This window comes from Lutjanus erythropterus, chromosome 16 (genome assembly GCF_056507025.1).
Source record: "Lutjanus erythropterus isolate fLutEry1 chromosome 16, fLutEry1.hap2, whole genome shotgun sequence".
NCBI lineage: Eukaryota > Metazoa > Chordata > Actinopteri > Lutjaniformes > Lutjanidae > Lutjanus > Lutjanus erythropterus.
In genome coordinates, this window is record NC_139332.1 from 22,852,587 (window position 1) to 22,868,771 (window position 16,185).

Genomic DNA, 16,185 nt, shown 5'->3' on the forward strand with positions numbered 1-16,185 from the left:
GAACTAATATCTGGTGACAAATATCTTCCAGAGAGACTAACACATTTAAAAGGAGGAGATGACAGAATGGGAGTGTGCGTGTTGTGGTGTCAGGTTCGGTTGTGGCCGTGTAGTGAAGCATCTGCTCTCTGTCTGACCCAGTGACCCCGAGCGAGCGAGGTAGGGGTAGACAGTGAGAGAGAGCGGGGCAGGGTCGGGGTGTGGGGAGAAACAGACGGCCAGTGTCAGAGATCAAAACGTTTACTGTTGTCCACTGAAACACCCTGCTGAGCTTTTGTCTGCGAGCTGGACAAAGGCTGCACTCCGTCACCTCTGGGATGCGCTCTGTCTGTGCATGAAAGCTTTATTTCCCTGCACAACAGACAAAAGTAAGTTTGTGCATGTGGAATACTTAGAAAAATAATGTTATATTATCATTATTATTATTATATAAAACTCATTTCACTCTCTTTTTGCTGATATTTGCTCTCCGTCTGTCTGTTTCCCCTACTTTTCCTATGAGTTATTTTTATAGTACAATGTGTGTGTCCTCCTTTTTGGGGCATGCTGGTGGCCACCCAAGCATGAAAGCTGTTGAAAACAACAATTTTAGTGAAGACTTGTGCTAAATACTGGCCTGAAAAATAGGACTTTTGAACTCTTAGTGCAATCATTTTGACTGTGTAGTCCCTTTGGGGTTATTTTATTGCCAACTATAAAGGACCAGTCCCCCTTCACTTTTACTTGTTTTGTAGAAAGCTTCCGCAGGACGGATCAGCAAGTGTTGCCTGGGAATAGTTCATAGTTGCATGACTGCCGTGAAGGTATGATGGAAAAACAGAGGAGAGGAGAGGAGAGGAGAGGAGAGGAGAGGAGAGGAGAGGAGAGGAGAGGAGAGGAGAGGAGGGATGTTAGGTAAGCAGGTGACAGCAGTAGCCTCCAGCAGTGAACTGAGTGCACCCAGAAACAGCTTGACAGGGCCTGCTGGGGAAATGAGTCTTCTCTGGGAATGAAGCAGACAAGCACACATGCACACACACACACACACACACACACGCACACACACACACACACACACACACACCTGTGCACAGAAAGACACACACATGCATAGACAGAATGAACAACAGTACAAAAAGGCTCCCAAGGCGCAAGACTTGGACAGGAAATACATCATCACTCAGGGAGGAAATGCATCACCTGCAGAGCTCTGAGACTCCCAGCCAATAAAGCCCAATTCCAATCCGGCCCACTCTCACTCCGTTTGCACATTCACATCGAGAGTCTGCCACACTGACTGTCATTCCAAACCAGTTAGCCTCAAAGGGGAGTGGGTTATAAAGCTTTCCACCACACTCCTCTCAGGCGCAGCATCTCTTTTGTGTCTGGGATGGACGAAACACCACATTACTACAAAAGTTAATTCTGTGCAGTTATTTTTCCAAAGGATAAGTAATCAGACATTTGAAGGACTATTGCCATGCACCCATGAGAGAATTAGAGGTTTATTTTAGAAATATATGACCCACTTTTTTGCAGTTCTGATCTGATTTAGATATCTGAATTTGGATATTCATCATCATCATTAATTATTATTATTATTATTAATGATCATATATAATGAATTATGTAATTATTAAGTAGGATTAGTAGTTGTAGCAGTAGTAGTGGGAGTAAGAGTAAGAGAGGTGATAGTGGTGAGGCTGCATGAGGTTGAAGCTAAACTTCAGCCTGGAAAGCTTGAGTACTTTGTATAATGTAACTTGTGTAATGGTGTTCTTCAATCGTTGTGGGGCGCTGTAGGATTCCAGCTTGTGACCTTCACATGTGCAGCTGATAGGCTGAGATACGGCCCTTATTTGGATAATACCCCATGATGCATTGCTGAGTTTAAGTTCGCTATTTAATGTTCTACAATGCAAATGTTGCTGTTTGATAGTGTTTGCTGTGTGTTTCTTATGCATTTGCAGTGTGTTTGTAGTGTGTTTTTTCATCACATGATGGTTTATGAAGGTGGTTTATGATGGCAGTTTATGTGCTGATTTATTGTTACACCATGAGTGAGGTGTATCATAGTAATTAGGAATGCATTATATTGAATGCAAATGCAGAGCATAAGTGGAAAGCACTATTCAGCTCTCAGTTCACACTGCTTTAGCATTGGGATTCCAAATAGAAATAAAAACATGTGGCAAACACTTGGTGTGGTGGAATTTAGATCAAAATGTCAGGTCACGACTACCTGATGAATGCCATACGGCAATACTGAGCCCCGAAACTGATTGATCGGCTCGGTCTCATCTCTAGTTCTATTGCATTTTGAAATGAAGATGCTGTTAAAACAGTTTTTATTGACTATTCTGAAGAAGTGAAAGAAGAAAGACCATTTGATTTGATTTGATTGCTGTGCAATTTTAGGGCCTAATCAGATTAAGAATGTTGAATGAAAAATGTTCAACAACAAAAGAAATGCGGCCAGAGAAGCGTGGGAGAGAGTTTTTATTTATTCAATTAATATTTTTTTCCTTTCACAAGCTTTCTATGCCATGAATGTAATGAGTGTGACATGCCATTGCACATACACCTACATCGTTGTCAGTGCTGTGTATAAGACAAGATCTTTCAATACTGCAATATTTCTCATGATGAATGTTCCTGTTTCTGTCAAAGAAAGGTGAGGGCGTCCAAAAGTTTGCACGTGTTTATATCCTCCACAGCTGCAAGTGTGACTCTCTGTGAAGGCCTAAGACTGCAGCAGAAGTTAAGGGTGCGTATTGTGCGAGCACAATTGAGTGATTATAATAGCCATAATTATCCATATACTTTCGTGCTTGCAAAGAGTTAGACATGTTGTGAATATCCATAATGAAAGAAAAAGAAGAGGGGATGGGGGGAATTAATTTAATAGCACAAAAAGACGAGAGACTATCCTCACGAGCATAAAAGTACGAGGTGATGAGCTGGTGAGATCGTGCATGTGTTTAGATAGGGAGGCGTGTGTCATGTCTGCTGACAGCCATGTTTCTGTGGGTTTGGGGCACATGGGCATACCTGTCATCACACACCAGGTCCAAACACAAGCGCACAAAAACACCCGCTGTTGTTCTGTTTTTCTCTCCTCTCCAGCACCTAGCTGTGCCACAAATAGTTATTGTTTGATAGTAAGAAAAAAAGAAATGCTGTTGTTGTATGATGATTATTAAATGCCCCCTATAGGATTAATTAAGCAAACACTTTATGTGCCACAGTTAAAAAAAATACAGGCTTTTTAATCTTGCCACATTAATTCTAATTGACAATGATCAAAATAGTTGAAAAACATGGGTTGAGCTCTTTCTATCTGATAGTAAAGAATGTAGTTTGGTTCATAGAGTTAATTTGTCTAGTTTGCTGTGTCTTTAGAGACCTGACTGTTAACCAGTAAATAATAATCAAACAATTGGTCTTTTCTACAAACAGAATAATTACTGGCACCATTAGACAATCAAAAATAACTACTGTAGCTGTTTACCAATGAATCTATATCAATGAATTAATGTTTAGCTAATGCATGATCACCTACACTAACACAAATCATGCCAAACAAGTCTTTCTGTTAAAAATACTGCATGCTTTATGAATCCTTAGAGCTAAACCTGCATATTATTAATGAGAGACCAAGAAAATCCTCTAATTACATCCAAACAACATTTCTGTGACATTTTTGAGGACAGAAAACTGCTTTGGGGCGTCTCATTTGCCTGCAAAACATTTTGTTTTTCCACTTTTCTTTGTGTGTGTCTGATGCATTGCTAAGTGATGCACTATAGCAACAGCTGAAATTATTTTAATGTTCACATGATCACCATAGCAACAACCTCATTCCAAAAATCTGATATCCATAATAGACCCCTGAGAAAAATGATTTATAACAAGCAGAGCAATGAACAAAAAAAAAGTATTAAAAGTAGTATCAGTAAACTAAAATAAAAATGAGTTAATGACGAGTTCAAATTCAAATTGCAAATCATATTCTCTGCATTTTCAATGGAGATGGAAGATCATTAGTACTTTCAGTAATCAACACTTTGTATCATATTCATGAGTAAAGATTATCACTCTGCTGGTGCATCATTTGCACAATATTATCAACAACAATGTTCATACATCTGTGGCTAGACATGCTGTTCATCCATTCAATACGAAATCAAAATTATAATTAGCTGACCTGAGGTGAGGGGATGATTAAAAATATTGCACTCGTGTTTAATTAATATGTTAGAAATGTTTTGCTAGTAGGCTTTAAACTTCTGTTAGAGAGTTTGACAGGCATTTGTCTCTACTCATTCACAAGGTGTTTTTAAGCCACATGAAAGCTGTAAAATGTGATACTGCACCCTATGAATATAATATAACACTATACACAAGTCATGCTACTCATTAACATAACTTGCTGCAACCCTTAGGAGAAACAAGGGACTGTTGTAACACTGGGTTAGTTGTAACACGGTGAGTTTAACTGACAATCAAAAAGAGCTGCAGTGATGACATCAATATCATTCAATCCTATTTGAGCTCACAGGGGAAGTGGCATGTAAGGAACAATCTGAATTTTACCACCAACAATTTGATTTATTGTATTGTAGATAGAAGGGACTGATTTACCTTAAGTAGCTTCTCTCGTTTAATTTGATGCTTTTTAGGTTTATGTTTCAACATTACATGACACTGTCATATGTGGTTGGTTTTGACACTGGCCTCATGAAACCATTTGTTCATGACCGGTACCATGGCATGGTCTAACATGAACTGAGTTACTGATGCTCAAACAAAAAGTGTTACTACCATCCCCAGTCTCCCCTACAACAAACTCTCAATAATTATTCATAACTTGAAAGAATTGTAATTCAAGCTATTTGTTGGCTTCAGGTTGCACAATACATTTGAAATGCTGTTTAATGGCTGCTTAATTTGACATTTTTTTCCTTCACTAACATAAGTAACCTGGAAGGTAGTGAAGAAACTGGCAGCCAAATTACTAAAATAGGTACAAATCAAAGGCAAAGTGACAGAACTGACACCAAATTTATTCAAAGCAGCTCAATTTAATCTTTGGTTGCCATGACATCAACTTGATTTGGACTGCGGAGCTTTTATGACGAATAGAGCCTGCTTTCTCGACGATAATGAACAACCTTTTCTGTGTCATTATATTCTTTGCATTTCAATTAGACGTCGTTCTGTTCTTCATCTGTTCTGCATTATTTGTGTCATTCCATTTCAGTAATTTACTGCCAGCTACTGTATGTATTTTCCTCCAGAGAGCACACAGTCATTAAGGGCATCAGTATCCTCCTCAAGGACAGTCTGACAGGGACAGACTCTGGCTGTCACCAGGGATCGAACCTTTGACCGACACCGCTGGTTATGTGTCCATCCATCTATATAGCAGGATTCCTACATACGCTATTTCGTGTTTTACTCCAAGCTTCTATATTAGATAAAATACCTCCTCCCATACTGGTCATGTAGCCTGTTTCTTTATATAGATTGGAACACCTCACACACACACACACACACACACACACACACACACACACACACACACACACACACACACACACACAACAACAGGGAGCACCAGCTGGATATGAGACTGTCTGTCTTTGTTAATTTCTCATCTGCCTTTCTCGTAACGCATCATAGAGAGTGTGTGTGTCTGTCTCCTGTCCCTGAGCATGTGTGTGTGGGCGTTTGTGTGTTTGCGGTCACACCCTCAGGGTAACACATGCTATCTTGGTGTGCCCAACATATTTGTGTATTTATTAGAGAGTGTGTGTGTGGGGGGGGGTGCGCGTGCGTGTGTGTGTGTGTGTGAGGGAGAGAGAGAGAGAAAGAGAAAGAGAGTATGTTTGCGTACTCAACATGTTCACGTCATGTCTACTTCTAATCATCTTTGAAATAATGAAGAGGCTTTGGAAGACTGACAGATTGTGTGTCTGTGTGTCTGCAAGATTTTGACTCTGTGTGTGTGTGTGTGTGTGTGTGTGTGTGTGTGTGTGTGTGTGTGCGCACGAGCATGAGAGAGATATGCAAAAAGCCTATGTTCTTCAGACACCTCATATCTCCCAAGAGTCACCTTCTGAGTAATTGAGAAACACATTTGATTTTCCCAATTTGACGGGCCTTTAATTTAACTCGTTTTTCATATTTGGAGTGCTTCATAGTGATTAAAGCGATGCATTTGATGTGTGCGTATTAGGGTTGGGTCTCATTTGGGATTTTTCAATACCAGTGCTAAAAGCATACCTTTAAAACACTACCTGTGCCTAAACTTGTTGTTTGTGTGTTTGTTTTTTAAAAAGCAAAAACACCCAATGGTCAATGAGATTAAAGTACATGTTTTTTTAGTTGCTAAGGCAAATTTGAACTTGGATTAAGCAATATATTAACATTTAACAGTTTAAAGTTTACTTAAATATATAAATACATATTAACTTAAATTTACATAAATTCACATAATAAATAAAACCTCATTCAACTACAATATCTTAACACTAACTGTTACATGGTTTGGTTAAATACTTGATTCTGATTGGTCAATTACACCATTCCAAGGTCTGTTATTTCTGTATTGCAAACAAATGGTCTATGAGGAACAGACTGTTGCTATGGACACAGTTGTGATAGACTCTGGAGGAGCAATAAACCATTTTTAATTCCATAAAATCATTTCAAAAAATAATATTTTGTGTCAAAGTAACCGTTTTGTGGTAAGTAACCATGTAATAAGCAGGATCAGATCAGGGTCTTGCAGCATCCTGTCTGCTTTTATTTCCTAATAATGACCCGCTCACTGTAACACTGTCCATAACAGCTACAGCACTCTTAACAGCAATTGTTTTGCAGACATATGATCGTATTTGCTAACCTGAAGAATGGCTGCTGTCATCATCATTAGTTGTCTTCCCTAAATAGATATAAATGGTAGGTAATTTTACACATCATGTCCACTGTTTTATATTTATGTTCTCCATCTCCCAGGCCTGTGCTGCCAGCTGATGTGCTTGGCATGGGGTCATACATGCAGTTGAGCACAGTGCATCACTATTTTGCAATATGCCCCGCCCCCTTTACATGCAATAGTCTTTAAAACATCTGTTGGACATCCTGTGTCCAATACAGCTGCACTTCAGACCATTTAGCTTGGCATTTTAGCCATGTTTAAGGTAGCTACTAGCTAACGGAAGGCTACCTGCCGGCAGAGCCATGTAGAAAGAGTGCTGCTGCGATGTTGACCAGCGGTTTGGTGATGTGTCTGTAATGTCTGTACCAGAGGACAGCTAACCAACATTATGATTTGGTCCAGGAGGTACCAGTCATATAGGAATCAGTGCGTTTCAGAACCCAGTCCTTGCATGTATATCCACGTTTGGTGGAATTTTGGATCAAATACACGAAATGTCATTACAGTGACAAAAATACAATAGAGACACATTACAAAGATACCTCGTGGCTCACAGTGCTTTCTTTGCTGATGGCTCCTGCAGGATGCCACCATGCCTTTGTGTCTAATTATGCTGAATTATGATCACACTTTCTGTGCTCATGACACCAGTCTGTAAATGCACATTTACTCTAGACCTTAGAGGAAAAGCAGAATTGTATACAAAAAGCTGTTATGGATCCCCAGGGCCTGGGAACAGCTGGAACAGCTAACTGGAGTACAGTCTCTCTTTATTCCAATTTGTTTGGCAAAAATTATCACTTCTTTCAATTTAACAGCCTGTTCAATATGTGCTATCTAAGCTGACGTTTCGAAAATCATGGCAGGCGAACACAAATCAGAAATACATGAGTAGATTTGGCTGTCTCGCAATTTAAAAGCACACCACTCGGCTGGCAATCTGTGTGCAGAAATTAAATGCGTGCCCTGTTTGTTGGCTAAGAGAGAAAACACACATGAGAGATTAACAGAGCTGCAGCCTGCATGAGTACCCACCTATTACAATCAACACTTACAACAAATTCGCTAAGGATAGGGACTGGAGGGTGGAGAGGGGAGCGGGGAAGAGGACAGGCAGCAAGACTAATGGAGGATCGAAAAGAAAGAGAGGAGAGGAAGGAGGGAAGAGCAGGGGTGGCAGATGTGGGATGTGAGAAAGGTGGTGATTACAAATTCACCACAGGCGAATGTTGGTCAGAGGAAGCAGGGGACAAGAAGAATGGGTGATTAGGGGTGGAGGGAGACGGATGGAGAGAAAAAACCAGCAGCCAAATATCAAGAATATGAATATACACCAAAAAAGCACATACTTGCTCGCCACGCAACAGAGGAGTTTCCATCACAGCTACTGTAGGACAAGAATTTTCAAGGCAAAATTGAGAAAAGGGGTACAGGGGGCACAAATTTAATAGAAAAAAGCAGAGAGTGAGAAATGGCTCACACTTTGGGTTAGGGGCAACCATTTATCCAAGAAATACATTCACAGGAAACTGTTTTGCAAAAGGAAAAATGAGCTTTGGGTTAAAATGGACATTACCATTCCTGTATTCTTAAGGCTCATTTATGCTAAATGTTAGATACACAAAAGGATATGAACAGAGCCTTCTGTCCATACTCGTTTATACTATTTTGACCGAATTTCTGAAAGCTTTTGGATACGGATGAAATGGAGCAGTGCCTCCAGTAGTTGTGGGGGTAGAGTAGCAGCACATCCAATACCTCAAGCAAAACACGACCACAGGACACATCAAAGTTTTAAAAATCCTATAGAATCCTTCGTCTACATCTTGCAACGTATTTATTGGCCCACTACTGTCTACAGCGCCTACAAACTACATTATTACAATGTTCTCCAGTGTTGCCATGCTTCTTCTTTCTTTGTAACTTCTGACTCTTGGTTCGTAAAAGGGGCATAAGTGAGCCTTTAACTTTACATTAAGTTGGCAATCTTTCATAAATAACACACTTATTTTAACTAATGATCTTTTCCTGAACCTATCTAAGCAATTTTATTTCCTAAGACTACCCAAGTAATTTTTGTGCGTTTATTTTGAAAGTCTACCCGAACGTTGCGGATTTGTTATTGGATATTAAATGTTAACAGGAGAGGATAGCAGAGGGGGTGAAATGGCAAGGAAAAAACACAAGTAATTACAAATTCACTGTATGGAGGCTGGAAAAGCAGGAGAGGATTAGGTGAATCAAAGTCAAGAGGGACAGATGAGGCGAGACTGGAATTGAGGATGCAACAGAACATAATGAATAAAATAAGCATGTATATGCATAAAAACAGTGATGAGTGAAACAGAGGTAAAAGAATAGAAAGGATGAGAGGGCAGCAGAGGTGAGAAGATGTTAATATCAAAGCTCAGGGATGAATGTAACTGAAATCCCAAATGTGAACTGGTTTACAGTATGATATTTTACACACCGTGCTTCACACATGACTGTTTTACTCACGCACCATCCCTCTCATTCCCAGTCTCACCTCCTCCTCCTCCTCCTCCTCCTCCTCCTCATCCCTCCCCCATCTCTCTCTGTCTTCCTCAGCAAGTTAAAAGTATTAATATGATCAAGAGGCTGACTCTGCGACAGACACATCTCCCTCCCTGAGAAACCAGCCATAAGCCACAGGATTAAATGTGTGTTAGAGAGTCTGTGTTGCGCTAATGTTCAGTGTGAGAGTGCTCGTCTGCTTCAGAGTGTGTTCACTGTGCACTAGTTGTCCAGAAGCATGTCTACGTGAAGAAGGCAAAGCGATATGCTTGTCAATGCAGCCATCGTTTTCTTGCCTCCAAGCCCACCATTAAGCCTTATTATTAATTGTGCGTGGAATATCAATCGATAATTGACAGCAGAGAATGATTACCAAAATACTAAACCAGGTAAATGATCAGCATCAATGGCATATTAATGGACAACATCAATCAATGATATATAATCAGCATCAGAGTTGGAGACGGCGCCAATCAATCTCTGATATCCAACGATGGGTTATAAAACCTGGTTGGAGGACCATTTCACCGCGTCTGACAGCCTGTCCAATTTAACACTGATGACCAGCATTAAATTATGAGACGCTACCAGGGGATGACTGATAAATTTCAATTTAGCCATGTTGCAAGAACAAAGCACTACATTTCCATGCCTCGTCAATATAAATTAAATTAGCTATTTTTAGCCCTCTGGGTTAATTACTTGGTCATATGCGGGAGAGTAGCCTTCAGGAGATTCCAATTCCTCACCCCACCGATGACCAGGAATAGATTACTTGGCTGTCTAATTGATAATTAGTGCAAGATGATTGATCAGTGTTGGTTCTTTGATTGAGTGTTGATGAAATCCATATTGTCAGTGAAATTGTGTGATAAGGTTCATCATAAAGACGGTGTTGAATGGAAGCTCAAGCATGGATTTGTTGCAAAGGTGCAGGTTGCGAGGTTGGACGCAGCTCTCGCTCTCATTCTGACAGGCTGAATGTAGCCCAGAATACATGCAGGGTCTGTCGGATGGTGAAAAATGTGCGTGGGTTTTTCCTTGTGTGCATTTGCACGTGTGCGATTTAGTATGTTTGGTGAGTAAATTAAGCCTCTGGAGCCACGGGACAAATCTGACAGACGAAAAGGGAAGAGAGGGAGCCGGAAGGAGAAGAGATGAGAGCATGGGAGAAGTGCTGAGCAGAGGAGAGGAAGAACAGAGGGGCAGGGGAGGGGAGGAGAGGAGAGGTGGAGTTAAGCTGAAAGGAGCAGCAGGGAAGAGGAGGAGGAGAGAAGAACAGACGAACAGGGGGATCAGGGGAGAGAAGAAGAAGAAGAGCAGAGGACAAGAACGGCAATGTTTCAGCAGACGACTTGGAGGGAAACTTCATTTGAGGTGAATTTGCTGACATAAAGTTCAACATTATGCTTTTCAAATTATATTCACACTAGGCAAAAAGAGCAACACTTTTATAATAACCTGTCAGAGACAGAGACGGGGGCCAAAGGAAGCTTTCAACCCTCTCCATGAGTCTCCTTTTGTCCTCATTTTAGTACACAAAGACTTCATGGAGCACAGACTCTTCAATAAAAATCAGTATCATGACAAAACATGGTACTACCTTGGAAATGTCAAAATATCTGTGTCAAATGTGTTATGCAAGTTGAGAAATCAACATGTTTGTCCGCTGGCTACAGCAGTGTGTGAATGCATTACCGCCAATTTCATTACTTTACCCTCTAGATTGGTTTTTACAATAGAATTGCAGGCCCATACAATGATTGGTTACCTGCCAATGGTCGGTAGAGTAGACTAATTTGTCGGCCACAGCCAAAATGTAACAGCATTTGGCTGGTGGCTGGTTTTAATTTTCCATCCTCTTTTAAAGCCTTAGTCCCCAAAATGTTAGCATGGATCAAGACGACATTTAATTACACATTTATTTACCTTATTGTTCTGCCTTTGCACCTCAAATTTTTCTATTTGTTTGCTTGCTTTGCCAACTTCTACATCTATGCTTGATATTTTATTAATCTTCACTTGCAGTTAACTAAAACTTTCCCTCAGCCAGCCTTGATTAGACCACTTTTATACCAGGAGGAGTTTGAAAATATCCTACCACGAGGTCTCTTACAGGCTAGACAGCCATGAAGAGATCAGTGCCAGGATCTGTGCTCCAAAGGATTTAAAATTAGATCTTTTGTGCCTGAGGAAATCCCACCGCTCTTGTCTTTGTTCGGTCGACACCCCACAAATCACAATCTCTCATCTGTCCATCAGAGTGAGCCATAAAAAAACCTTTCCAGATAGGCTACAAAAAGCCTGGAGATTCCTTTTTTTCTTTTCTGACTGAAACTACAAACCTGCAGCCTTTGATGGTGCAAAGCCAAGTGTCTAGATGTCCCCAATGGCGATTTGTTTAATCACAGAAAAAATCCATAGTTTTTCTGCCAAGTCAGCCTACACATGATCAGCCTACACTGGAGGATCATGCAGACTTTACAATGACAGTGACAAATGGTTCTCAATAGCCCCCACGCTAGTTGGCTTTTCAAGGTTTTCGCCGGTTTCTTGCACAATTTTTAAACCTCCACTCTCCACTTTTCGGCTCACCAAATCTTAACCCACTTTGTTTGAAAGTTTTCTGACGAAACCAGCCTGGCTTGGCGTTGCCAGCAGCTCACAGACCTTGGTGAGCATTAAGTTAGAAATCCAATCTCAAAACTTCTTTCTCTTTCTACCACAATAATTCTCTCTTTTTCTGTCAATCAGCTCTCCTACTGCCTAACTTCATACTTGCCAACTCTCCCGATTTTTCTGGTAGAATGCGGTTTTTCATTGCCCTCCCCCAGTTTCCTCCTGGGGTCACAATTCTCCTGTATTTCTCCAGATTTGTGAAAAAAAATTCAGTTTTATTCTTGCAGAAAGTTTTAAAGCAAAAGTGCACAAGAGCAACCTAACTAACACACGCTTATAGAGAAAAATGTTCATCATCTGTGTTTCTGTAATCAAATTTGAAATTGGGCTACTAGATTAGGCTAAATGCTGTGGTCCCACTGTGTTCTCCAACTAATAACTGTAATTTTAAAGTCATCTGCAGGCAGCTGTTTGCAGTAAAAAAATATGTTACCTATTATTTGTTATTTTCATTCTTACAAAGTCACCAGACTGCAGGATACAAATACTATGAAACTCAAATTTCTCACTTTGGTTATAAAATCTTCCCTGTTTTTGAGGTCTCAAGAGTGGCAAGTATGCCCTACCTCCTCATAGCCCATTTTTCTCCTCCCAGTGTCCCTCTTCTCCTCTTTACTATCCTTTTTTTGCCTCCTCTACTCCATCCTCCTCTCTCTTCCTCTTTCCCAAGATACATTGGTGAATAGACAGTCAGTTTCCGTACAAGGGAAGCCTCACCTGATGCAGCAATGGGTGGGTTTGCATGAGTATGTACGTTTATCTGTGTGGCTCTCCCACATTTCACCGGATTTATGACACATTTTCATACCTTTTTTGTTTCTTACTGAAAATTTTAAAGCAAAGTGGTACTTTTTTTTTAAGTAACTCCCTGCCTGCGTCATGTTTTTGTCCTCTTCAAGTCTCAACATACTTCCCTGCACCTCACTGTGCAACAGCAACCCAACTAACATACCCTATTTTTTTTTTTTTAAATTTTATTACATTATATTGAAATCAAATTTGAAATCAGACCACTAGGTAAGACTAGATGTTGTGGTCCCATTTGGTCCCAAATAACTGTCATTTATAAGTCATTTGCAGGCATCTGTTTGCAAGAAAAACTGTATGTTCCATATTATTCTTAAAAAGTCACAGGAATACAGTAAACAAAGTCTATGAAACTTTGGTTTTGCAGTCCTCCCTATTTTTGAGGTCTCAAGGCTGGCAAGTATCAGCTCCCAATCTCACCCCCTCTCCTCCTCTTTCTTTCCTCTCCATGCCTCCTCGACTCCATCCTCCTTTCATCCTCTTCTCAAGATTCGGTGATAAATGTTCAGTCTGTCTCTGTACAAGGGAAGGCTCACCTGATGCAGCAATGGGTGGGTTTGCATGAGAGTGTGTTTTCATGTGTGTGTGTGTGTGTGTGTGTGTGTGTGCTCTCACTCAAGTGTCTGTGCTCATACAGCATGTCTGAACAGGATCATACAGGGAAACTAAAAATGGAAAGCAGAGGAAGATACAGACCGACAAAGAAAGCGGCAGAGGGTGTGCTATATTGTGAATATTTTAACATTTTATTTCACTCAAAAAGGGAAGAGGAGGAGGGTAGAGAGAGAGGGAGAGAGAGAGAGAGGCAGGGAAGTGAGGGAGAGGAGGGGGAGACGAGGTAAGAAAGTGTGTGTGTTAGAGACACCAGCATTATATGACATCTTTTGACTGATACAAAACGAATACACAGGCAGGGGCAGGGGTAGAAATTTTGGAATAAAAATGCTGTGTAAGGCTCAGGCCTCATCACTATAAACAACTCACGTTCACACACACACACACACACACACACTCTGACTCCCGCACACACTTTGGTATAAGCAGCTCACGTTCGCTGCCACAGCCCAAGAGCTACCGCAAGAATATTTATTGGCTACCAGCTCAATGGCTGTATTGAAGAGAAGGATGGAGAGAGAAAGAAGGAGAGAAAGAGGGGGAGAAGAGAGCAAACTGAAGCAAGCAGAAAATGAGAAAAGAGGGTTCCATCCCTCTCTCCCTCTCTCCTCCTCTCCCTCCATCCTCCCTGTGAGCCAATTTCTATTTCTCCTGCTCCTCTCCTCCGCAACACACCATACATACATCCAGGCACGCACGGACGCACGCAGACACCTCACACGCACGCAGACACCCTCACACACACCCACTCTCCTCATCTCCCCCCGAAACACACACACACACACACACACACACACACGCACACACGCATCTTTCTCATGACTGCAGTGCAAAAAAAAAAAAAAAAAAACTCACCCAAACCCTGCTTGCGCGTGAGGGCTTTTATGTCACTGCTATGTGTGTGTGCGCGGATGTGCGTGTCGCATCCCCTTACCTTGCGCTTGCGTTGAGAGCGAGCAGAGAAGGAGAGTCCAGAGAAAACAGCGCATCACCGCCGTCATCCCTTCGTCCGTCGTCCCTCTCTTCATCCTCCTCTTCTTCGTCGTCCTACTCTTCATCCCCGACGACGGCTGCGGGAGACAGCGTTCCGTGCCGCTATTAGGAATATTATTATGAGCATCAATACATCTTCCGCCCTCTGAGCTCTCACCGGGCCGCATGCTGCTTCACATCCAGAAAACGGAGGGAGGGAGACAGGGGGGGAGAGAAAGAGAGGGACAGACAGAGAGGGGGAGAGATAGAGAGGGGGAGACGTTTTCTTTGCCTCCTCCTTCTAACATAGACTGGATAAATCCTTCATATCCCGAAAAATGACTTTAGTCAACATCCACACAGAGAGAAAAAGGCAAGAAAGACAGAGAGAGGGGGAGAAGAAGAAGGGACGGGCGCACAGGTTGTCTTTAAATCCACTCTCCGATGCTTGGCGTCAATATCTCTCTATTCCGTCCCGTTCCCGTGCAAAAAAGAGTGATAGAAATTGAGGGGGAGCTTCAAATCCACACTTCCACCGGGCTGCATCCCCTTTTCATCCTGAAATACCCCTCTATTTAGGCTCTTTCCCTCCTTATAAGCCTCTCCTCCGTGTCGTTTCTCTTAAAAAAAAAATCCTCTCTTCTCTGTTTCTGTCCTCCTTCGTGTCTCAAAAAATGAATGGACAGACAGGGATATCTGTTCTGGATTTCTTTAACCCTCCTCTCCTCCTCCTCCTCCGTCTCTTCACTCGTGCGTCTGTCTGTCAAACCTTCCTCCTCTTCTTTTTTTTCCTCTTCTTCTCTTCTCCTCTCACAATTTACAACGGCGAAGAAGCAAACCGAGGCATCTTCACCCCCTTTCTTCCTGAAAGAAGAGAAATTAATCACTCTCTCATCATTGTGTCATTTATTTCTTGACTTCTTTTCACATCACCATCACCATCAGTCATTCCTCTTATTAATCCCCCTTACCAAACAAGCCAAACCAGAGCTTGCTCGTTTAATGTTGACACAGACAGTCCTCCTTTCAGTTGTTTGTGAAGTCCAACGAGGAAAAGATGATATGACAAACCCCTCTTGTTGTCAGAAACCAGAGGAGACGTGTAGCATCCCCTCTGCTTGCTGTACTTCTCCTCCCGGTGTAGCGGCTGGTGCGTCTCTCCTCTTCCTTCTCCCCGCCGGTACAGAGATGATGCCTTCAAGTACTGCTCGTAAGCTCCCGCTTCCATTCACGTGCTTTTGGTCGGAAACAGTCGCCTAACATGGGCTCTGCGTTAAAACTAAACTGTTGTTTGAGAGGATGTCGGTTTATTTTGAACATCAGACTACGCAGAGCGTACTCTGTGTGCTCTTTGCGGGTGAAGCTGTGTGAAAAGGACAAATGCAGGGGCGTCCATTGGCACCGAGAAATGGGTGCTTGCCAAAACTTTGCCCGAGGATGTCCAAATTTGATTAAAACAAAGAGAAAAGATAAAAAATACCCCAAGAAATCTATTTTGAAGCCAAACTCAAACTAAAAGGAAGTCATATGAGGAGAACAGGGGAGACTGGGGATGGTAGTCACACTTTTTGTTTGAACATAAGTGTTTGTTTGTGCTCGATCTCTCAAACTTTGATACATCGTACCTATATTTGTTTACTACACATAAAATG

At 41.6% G+C, this 16,185-nt stretch overlaps 1 protein-coding gene across 1 annotated transcript in view; it reads right to left on the reverse strand.

The window, feature by feature from the left end:
* The window catches only part of csmd3b (CUB and Sushi multiple domains 3b), a 456,383-nt gene extending 440,702 nt beyond the window's left edge, over positions 1-15,681 (reverse strand). Inside the window, exons 1-2 of the mRNA XM_084738341.1 lie at positions 15,505-15,681; positions 14,496-15,397 (exon numbers count right to left, since the gene is read on the reverse strand). Of these exons, the coding sequence (XP_084594467.1) occupies positions 14,496-14,721 (226 nt within the window). The 5' untranslated portion in view covers positions 14,722-15,397; positions 15,505-15,681. The remainder of the gene's footprint in view (positions 1-14,495; positions 15,398-15,504) is intronic.
* Positions 15,682-16,185: the final 504 nt, after the last annotated feature.